Source organism: Meleagris gallopavo, chromosome 2, assembly GCF_000146605.3.
Source record: "Meleagris gallopavo isolate NT-WF06-2002-E0010 breed Aviagen turkey brand Nicholas breeding stock chromosome 2, Turkey_5.1, whole genome shotgun sequence".
In the NCBI taxonomy this organism is placed as follows: domain Eukaryota; kingdom Metazoa; phylum Chordata; class Aves; order Galliformes; family Phasianidae; genus Meleagris; species Meleagris gallopavo.
Genome location: NC_015012.2, coordinates 107,431,578 through 107,439,987, shown reverse-complemented (window position 1 = coordinate 107,439,987; position 8,410 = coordinate 107,431,578). Strand labels below are relative to the sequence as shown.

Genomic DNA, 8,410 nt, shown 5'->3' with positions numbered 1-8,410 from the left:
CCTCACACACACCTACCCAGGCAGCAGACACCACAAAGCCCCGTTTGGTCCCACAGCCCGCCCTACACACACCCCCTCAGCGGCCAATAGGAGCGAGGACGCCGACTTGAGGCCTCCCTGAAGGCTCCCAGCCCTGTTCGGCGGGGAATGAGAGAACTGGAAGGATCGGGACAGCCCCCAAAACCACCCCGGTCCCCGCAGCCCCGCTACCTGCTGTCAGCCCCCTCACGGTACCCGCGCCTCTCGCAGCACTGCGCATGCGCGTCGAGAGGCAGTGCGCATGCGCGCATTCCCACCCTGTGCCCGCCCTTCTACGCGGGGGGCGGTGGCTGCTAATGTGCATGCGCTGGGTTGCGCGCGGGATACGGTTTGCTAACGGCTCTGCGGGCTGACGCGAATCGGTGGCGGTGGGAACGTTGAGCAGGCGGCGGGGTGGTGAGTCTTCGGGTAGGGTGAGGCGCTGGAGGGATTGGTGGATATTTGTGCTGTATTATCCGGCACGGGCTCGGGAAAGTGGGAGGGGGGTTTTGCAGTTAAAACCTACAGTTCCCAGCATGCTTTGCGCTCGGCGGGTGTATACAGTTGCTGCCCCGGGCTCCGGTGCATGCTGGGAGTTGTAGTCTGCGTGCTGGCTCAGAGGTGGCCATTCTCTCCTGTCTGGGAGTGGGAGGGCTGGTCTGGGCTGGTCTCCTTTCAGAGACAGAACGGGGGGCAGCGGGTGGTGGCTGGAGCAGAGGAAGCTCCATGTGGGCGTGAGGGAAAACCTCCTTACTATGAGGGTGACAGAGCACTGGAACACGCTGTGCCTCTTGGTTTTTACAGCCCTGTGCTCGTTGATGCATGGTTTGGGCTGTATGAAATTGAGTCGGTGGGTTTTTTGTGTTGTTTTTTCCTGTTCCGTGTGGCTTGCAGATCATGAAACGCCGCCGAGCATCTTCTGGTAAAAGGGGAGTGACTGCTGATGGGGGAACAGCAAAAAGACCCACTAAGTCACACAACCTGCAAGGACCTACCAGCCAGAAAAGGGAACAGGGGGCAAAGGGAATAAACATCATCAGAAAAGAAAGGTAAATCATTATTTTTGGGTAAAGCAAGCTAGAAAAATAACCAAAGAAAGAAAGAGGGAGTTTTGCCTGCTTTTCTGGTGTCATTAATGATGAATCCTTCATTAAAGTTACTCCTCTTGAGAAAATGTCCTTACAGACATTGACCAAGGCCATGGGGTCCAACCTTTTGGCTGGACAACTAGGAATTGTCTTTGGCCACATATAAAATACGTAGGTTGCTCACAAAGCAATGTCTCATTTTTATTTCCATGGAAAGTATAATAGATAAAGTGAGCACAGTGCCACCATTTGATAGAGCAAATTCTTAGCTACAGAATGCTGTTTTTGAACATAACCACCACTATTAGCTATGCATTTTCACCAGTCATGAACAAGAGCCTTCATGCTACCCTCCTGAAATTCTGCACCAGAGGAGGTGACTTTCATTCTCTCCACAGCTGATATGCACCACCAACCCCCCACTATGCTCACATCCACTGGTTGGTCTCCATAAATCACAGAATCACAGAATGGCTTGGGTTGGAAGGGACCTCAAGGATCATGAAGCTCCAACCCCCCACCACAGGCAGGGCCACCAACCTCCACATTTCACAGCAGCCCAGGCTGCCCAGGGCCCCATCCAACCTGGCCTTGAACACCTCCAGGGATGGACGGGGCATCCACAGCCTCTCTGGGCAGCCTGTTCCGACACCTCACTGCTCTCATAGCAAACAACGTCCCCTTGACATCCAACTGAAATCTCCTCTCCGTCAATTTCAAACCATTTCCCCTTGTCCTGCTGTTATCACCCTTTCAAAGAGTTGATTCCCCTCCTGTTTGTAGGCTCCCTTTAGGTATTGAAATACTGCACTGAGGTCACCCCGCAGCCTTCTCTTCTCCAGGCTGAACAAGCCCAGCTCCCTCAGCCTGTCTTCATAGTGGAGGTTCTCCAGCCCTCTGATCATCTTTGTGGCTCTCCTCTGGACCTCTCCAACAGCTCTCTGTCTTTCTTGTTTTGTGGACTCCAGACCTGGACACAGTACTGCAGATAAATGTTCAGCAAGTGTTGATGAATATCTGTGGTGGCCATTTTTTCTGCATGGAGGAATTCAGCGACACACCTTTGCTTCATTTCCACTTCCATGTCAGATGCCATTCTGTCAGATTGTCTGTAATGTCTGTATGTGATGGGATATTGATAGTAAGGTTCAACCTCTACTGGCATCCCAGCAACATCTGCCTCTGATATCATGGGCCAACATAATAAAACAGGAGGCATTACTTTCAGAGCAACCCTTCTATGTACTGTAGTTGATGTGTATAAGCAACAATTTTTTTTATTTTCTTTTTTTTTTATATATATATTTTTATTCAAGCCTAGAACGAGAGAGAGCAACAAAATCGTAAAACCAAAGGGATGAATGCCCTGTTTTTGTGACATTAACACATCAGGCAGGTTTGATGGCAATGGCTGCCATTCCTAGTGAGCTCTCAAGATGTTTGTCACAGGTTTTCAGTGAAATTTTATTTTTCCTGTGCTTCATCCTTGAGAACAGTTGTTCACAAATGTATGTACTGCCAAAAAGTGTTGACATGAATAAGGCATGAGTGTGGGAACACCTCTTCCTGGAAAGACAGGGCTTAAAAAAAGTCTAACAAAGAGACATAATCTGATTTTTGAGTTGAATGTCTGATTGCAATCCCGTACAACCCATTTGAAAATCTGCAAATAATATATCAGTGTTAACTAAAGTGTAGTTGCAAATACCAAAAAATTGAACATCTCAATTGAAATCTTTTTCATCAATCTTGAAACCTGTTCTCAAATTCCTGTATCAGAATGGAAAGCACAGCCACATATCTTTCTCTGTTCACAGGAATGAGTTTAGCCAATGTATGAAAATGCAGAAAATAATTTGCCATCACTTGAGTTAGCGCAGCCCTAATTAGCCAAAAATATTGTGTATTTCATGAGCCATCCTTCAAACAGGAGCAACTGAGAAGAATGAGTTGCTTTCCTTAATCTGCCTGAGATGAATTAAAGTGTTATGGTTCAGAAAGCCTTTTTTTTTTAGTCAGGCACTGATGTGCTTTCACATTTGACAGCAGGTTTCTGGTAGTAAATAAGTGATTGCACAGAAAAGGATGTTTCAAAATTACAGCGTTTGTGATAAATATTTCTTTTCAGCACGTCACTCAGGCAGTCAGAAGGAAAGATGAGGAACATGAGGATTCTTCTTCCTCTCCAGGTCAGATTGTGTTCTTTCCTTATTTTTTGTCTCATATAAGTAACTGCCCTGTTGAAGTCATAGATGTTTACGGTATGTCGTTGAAATAAGTTGGAGGGTTTTGTTTCTGAACAGTAACTGAATATTTGCAGTACAGTCTTAGTGTAGGAAGGAACCTGTTTCTATTTTGTGCTTGTTAAAGAACTTGTCACTTGCAACAAGTAAGCACCACATAATGTGGATGGATTTGATGTAACGTTTTTGAGAGATGGAAAAATGTGAACCATTACATCTTTGTCTGCGAGGTGAGTGAGCTGAGTCGTGAGGCTGTTGACCAAGATCGGGCAAACCATTTCTCTTCCTTTCTACCTTTGTGTTATCAGGAGAAAAAGGTCATTCAAAAAAGGTGAAGTTATCCAGTGCTAAGCTAGGATCATGGCAACCGCTCTCAGAGAGCAGCAGGAAGTTTCTGGAAAGTGTGATGGACTCAGGAATACTGTAAGTGCTGAATATCCTGGTGATTCTTTTCTGCTTCACAAGGAATAGACTGAGAATCATAATACTTCCTAGGTCAGGAAAGCTTTGGAGCTCTTCTGGGTGATGTAGTTGGCAAGATGCATTTTACCTGGTATAGAATCATTTAGTTTTGAAAAGACCCATTATGGTCAAGGCCAAACATCGCCTATTTCTACCATGTCAACCACTAAGCCATGTCCCTAAACACCCCATCCACATATATTTAAGAGACCCAGGGCTGGATGCTCAACCACCTCCCTGGGCAGCATGTTCCAATGTCTAGCTGCCTTCTCCATGAAAAAATTTTTCCTAGTACCCAATCTAAACCTCCCATGGTGCAACTTGAGTCTGTTTCCTTATATTTTATCATTTCTTACCTGAGAAAAGAGACCAACAACCACTTTGCTCCAACCTCCTTCCAGAAGGTTGAAGAAAGCAATGAGGTCTCCCTTCAGCCTTCTCTTTTCCAAACTGAACAACTCTTTTTCCCTCAGCCTCTCTTCATATATCTTCATCATATTCCTCACTCCTTCACTTGTCTCATTGCTATTCTCTGCACATGCTCAATCAAGGCAACTCAGTATTTTCCTTGCAGAAAGGGGTCCAAAACTATACACGGTACTTGAGATATGGTCTCATCTGTGCTGAATACAGAGGGACAGTCCCTAGTACTGTTGGACACTGTTTCTGATGAGAACTGGGACACCATTGGTCTTTTTGGCCACTGGGCTCACTGCTCACATTCATGTGGCTGTTGACCAAAACCCTCCTCATGTCCTTTTCTGCCAGAAGATGTATGATGTAATACTTTGCCTGAAGCTGGGAATTTTCATCTAGAGAAGTTCTGACTGTTTTCACTTGTCTTGAAGTGTTCTTCATGTTTTCAGGCTTTCTGATAAAATTTTTGCCTTTCTTTCCAGATCTATTTTGTGCCAACAAAGTAAGGGAAAAGAAGATGTTCAGAAACACCTCAATTTGCTGAAAGAAAGGTAAGAAATTATAATTTTGGGTCTGGTCATCTGGTTTACTACTGTACATGCAGTAAAATGGCAGGCAAGAAGATCTACTCCATGACTTTCCCTGGTCCTGAGATCAAATTGACAGGCCTGTAGTTCTCCAGATCCTCTTTTGTGCCCTTCTTGTAGACAAGCATCATGTTTGCTAACCCACAATTAATGAATTTTAGAATTCCACTTTGGAAAATAATTTAAGACAGCTTTTCTTCCCATCTTGATCCTTTTACTTCACTGGCAGCAATTGTGCTAAACCATTTTATTTCTCCCTAGGGAAGTTATTAGTTAGTTTTCTTTTTATTTTGCAAAAAAAACCTACTAACAAGTCTCTTTTTTTCTTCTTTTTATAAATGAAGGGTGCTGAGAGTCTTCAAGACCTTAAAGGTACCCTCAGGGAAGCTGAGCAACCTGAACAATGTCCTGAGGTTTCAAGTGGCACAGAAACAAATACTTGAGATGAATGAAACAGCTTTGGTACAATTGCAGGTACGAAATGTGCAGAGGGGAAGGAAATAAGTTTGAAGCTCTTGCTATTCATAGAATGGCCTGGGTTGAAAAGGCCCACAGCGCTCATCCAGTTCCATCCCCTGCTGTGTGCAGGTCGCCAACCAGCAGCCCAGGCTGCCCAGAGCCACATCCAGCCTGGCCTTGAATGCCTGCAGGGATGGGGCATCCACAGCCTCCTTGGGCAACCTGTTCCAGTGCCTCACCGCCCTCTGGGGGAAAAACTTCCTCCTCAGATCCAACCTAAACCTCTCCTTGTCTCACTTTAAAACCATTCCCCCTTGTCCTATCACTTTTCTTTATTATTAGAGGGGCTGCTGGCAATGCCTGTGCTGCTGTGAAGATGCAGTCTGCTGTTTCTCATTGTCACCCACCTTTGCTATAGAGTATCTTTTAGTTTGTGGGGCTTTTTCGGTTTCTTGACTGATGCTTTGGAGAAGAGACAGGAAACCCTCAGTGACTTGCAAAGTACTAGTGAAGATATTAAAGAATCTTTAAGTTCAATCGCTGTTCTGGTTTTTTGTTTCTTTTTTTCCTGTTCTTCAGGACAACGTGTTCAGGGATTTTTCTTAAATACAGAAGTCTTACCATCTCTAAAGTTGATGTTGTTCTGTTTTTGTTTGTATTTCATCTTAGGAAGAAATAAATGAAGCTGAGAAATCAGCAGAACACACAGAAGAAACTATACTGAGACTGCAGCATGACATCCAGGTGCTCAAGAGCCAGTTAGAGGAAGAGGAAAGAAAGGCCAGGAAGGTACTGACAGTAGGTCTTGCTGCATTACAGGAGAAACTGTTTTAAGAGCTAGCAGAGCCAAGCTGTTTTGCAGAGAACATTGTATAAGGAAGGCCTTTAGGGATGTACCTTTTCAGTTTTTCAACTTCAGTTGCAAAATTAAAAAAAAACAACTTATGTAATGACAGTTTATTTTCCTACTTGTGTGTCTGCTATTTGTTTGTACTTATTTGTTTTATTTATTTTTCCCTTCTAGCTGTTCCGGGAAGGTGACACTAAAGAACTTCACCTTCCAGAACTTCCCAAGTGCAGTTTACAGGCACCCACTTTGCAGGTGAGCATGGAGTATATTATCAGAGGCAATTTGATTAAGAGATGGAAGGCAACAGAAAGTTTGTTTATCACTTAACCAGTGCTAGAAAGGCCAATCTGGCAGAAAGATTTTTCTTTTTCTTTCTTTTTGTTCAGAACATATAACCGTTTTAAAAACAGAACAAAGTCCTTGAAAACATGCCACTTAAAGGAGTATCTGCCATGTGTTTGGAACCCTATGGTTCCAGGGAGCTTGTAATCATTTCTGAAGCATATCTATGGATGGAAGGAAGTCTATCTCATTCTGTGCCTTTGAATCTCTATTATTTTTAGCTGTATCTAAATACAGCTAGACTGCATGAAAGTGTGATGGAGTGAAATTCCTTTTGGACTCAACGTAATCAGTTTTTTATTGCCTATTATTCTTTCTTTTCAGGAAGAAATTTTGATGGTAGAAAATCAGAAGGGTCTTTTAGAGGATATGAACACCATTCAGCAGTCAGCTGATATGAAGAATATGTTGACCTTCATGGAAAAGATCTATGAGAAGGTGGACTTTGTTTGAGAAACTTAAACATTTGGAGTCTTCTCTGAAACAAGATTTATGCCAGTGTGCTCTGTGGTACAGTGGAACACTGGTCATGGAAATGGCACTTTGTTCTTAATGGCTTTACTATTGTGCTGCTGAATATAATACAAGCTGTAGATTTGTATCTGCATTTTATTTTCTTGGACCTATTATGGCTTCTTCTAATGTTGAAATCTGTTGTCCCAGGAGAAGGGAGGGAGGAAGGTGGCACCTGTGTATCCTTAAGTAATTTCATACAGTAAAGTTACCTGTTGTATTTGGACTTTTTGTATTTTATCTGTAAATTGTTGAAAGCAGTGCTTCTTAAACTAACACTTATTTTGGGATTAAGTCCATCTTTGAACCTGAAATGAAGTACAAATATGCTTATCACATAACTCAGTTGCAAGTCTCCTTATCAACTTTTTATTTAAAAGTAACTTAAAGAAGTCTCCATAGCAGGAGATTAAAATTCCTGTTGAATTGGTAAAAATATGAATTTATATTTACATTTTCATATTCAGCAATTCTAAAAATACACTTGTATGTTGTTTATGCTCATGACTGGAGAAAGTGGGTAAGAAAACTATAGAGCAAATTTCTAAATTGCAAGTTGTGCTCGCCTCATTTCATTCACTGCCAGTTATTTTCCAGCTTTATAGAAAGAAAATGAAGTCAAACATCCATTTTTACATGTCCTTTCATCTCCTGTGTTTTTTTCAGGGTAGAGTTTCTATCATAAATGGTTGAGTTATTAAATAGTGCTTTCTCTAGCCAAACTGCCAGCTGGAACATAGTGCTCTTTACATTGACTTACCGCACAGATGCTTGTTCTGTTGCTTACAAGCTACTGATAACCTTAATAAAACGTGAGATAATCATCTCATAATTTCTTCTCCTATGTTTAGGAGAAGGAAAACCAGGTTATAAATGTTTCTAAATAGTTTGGATAACTCTGCTGAGGGTGTCACTTACTGACATAATTGTACATGGTTTATAAGATGCTGCAAATTTTAATGAGGGAAGTCTTTCCTTCATTTCCCTGATGCAGGAGAGGGGTCTCACAATAATAATAAAACTTGTAGAAGCTTTGCAGATCTATCCTTTCTGTCCTGTTTCCTGCTTTGGTTGCAGAATATCCCAAGTTGCTTCTGTAGCATCTGAAAGTAACTGAAACTTCAGTTTCACAAATATTAGCTTAGGTGGATGAGCTACAAGCCTCAGAATTGTTGAGATACAGCAAGAATATAAATCTGTATTCCATATCAGCTCTACCTTGTGCTCAAATGAAGCATCCTTCTGCATGCTCTGGCTAATAATATTTTAATGTTACTTCTACAGACTCTGCTTTATGGTGTAAGTTACCAAGTCCTGGTCAAAATGTCAATACATGTTAGTATTATTAAGGTCAACTGAGCACTGAACAAAAACTCAGGGCATAGGAGGAGGTGTCACCTGAGCTTATGGTTGGGACTGCATAGCTTAATT

The 8,410-nt window shown here is 42.6% G+C and overlaps 1 protein-coding gene across 1 annotated transcript; it reads left to right on the top strand.

Annotated features, from left to right (window-relative positions):
- The first annotated feature begins 296 nt into the window (after nt 1-296).
- Nucleotides 297-8,023, top strand: CENPQ (centromere protein Q). Its single transcript, XM_019613424.2, is given in 10 exon segments — nt 297-447; nt 913-1,021; nt 1,024-1,067; nt 3,235-3,295; nt 3,658-3,772; nt 4,711-4,779; nt 5,160-5,289; nt 5,944-6,063; nt 6,299-6,376; nt 6,791-8,023. Coding segments are annotated over 9 exon segments (852 nt in total). The 5' UTR covers nt 297-447; nt 913-915; the 3' UTR covers nt 6,920-8,023.
- Nucleotides 8,024-8,410: the final 387 nt, after the last annotated feature.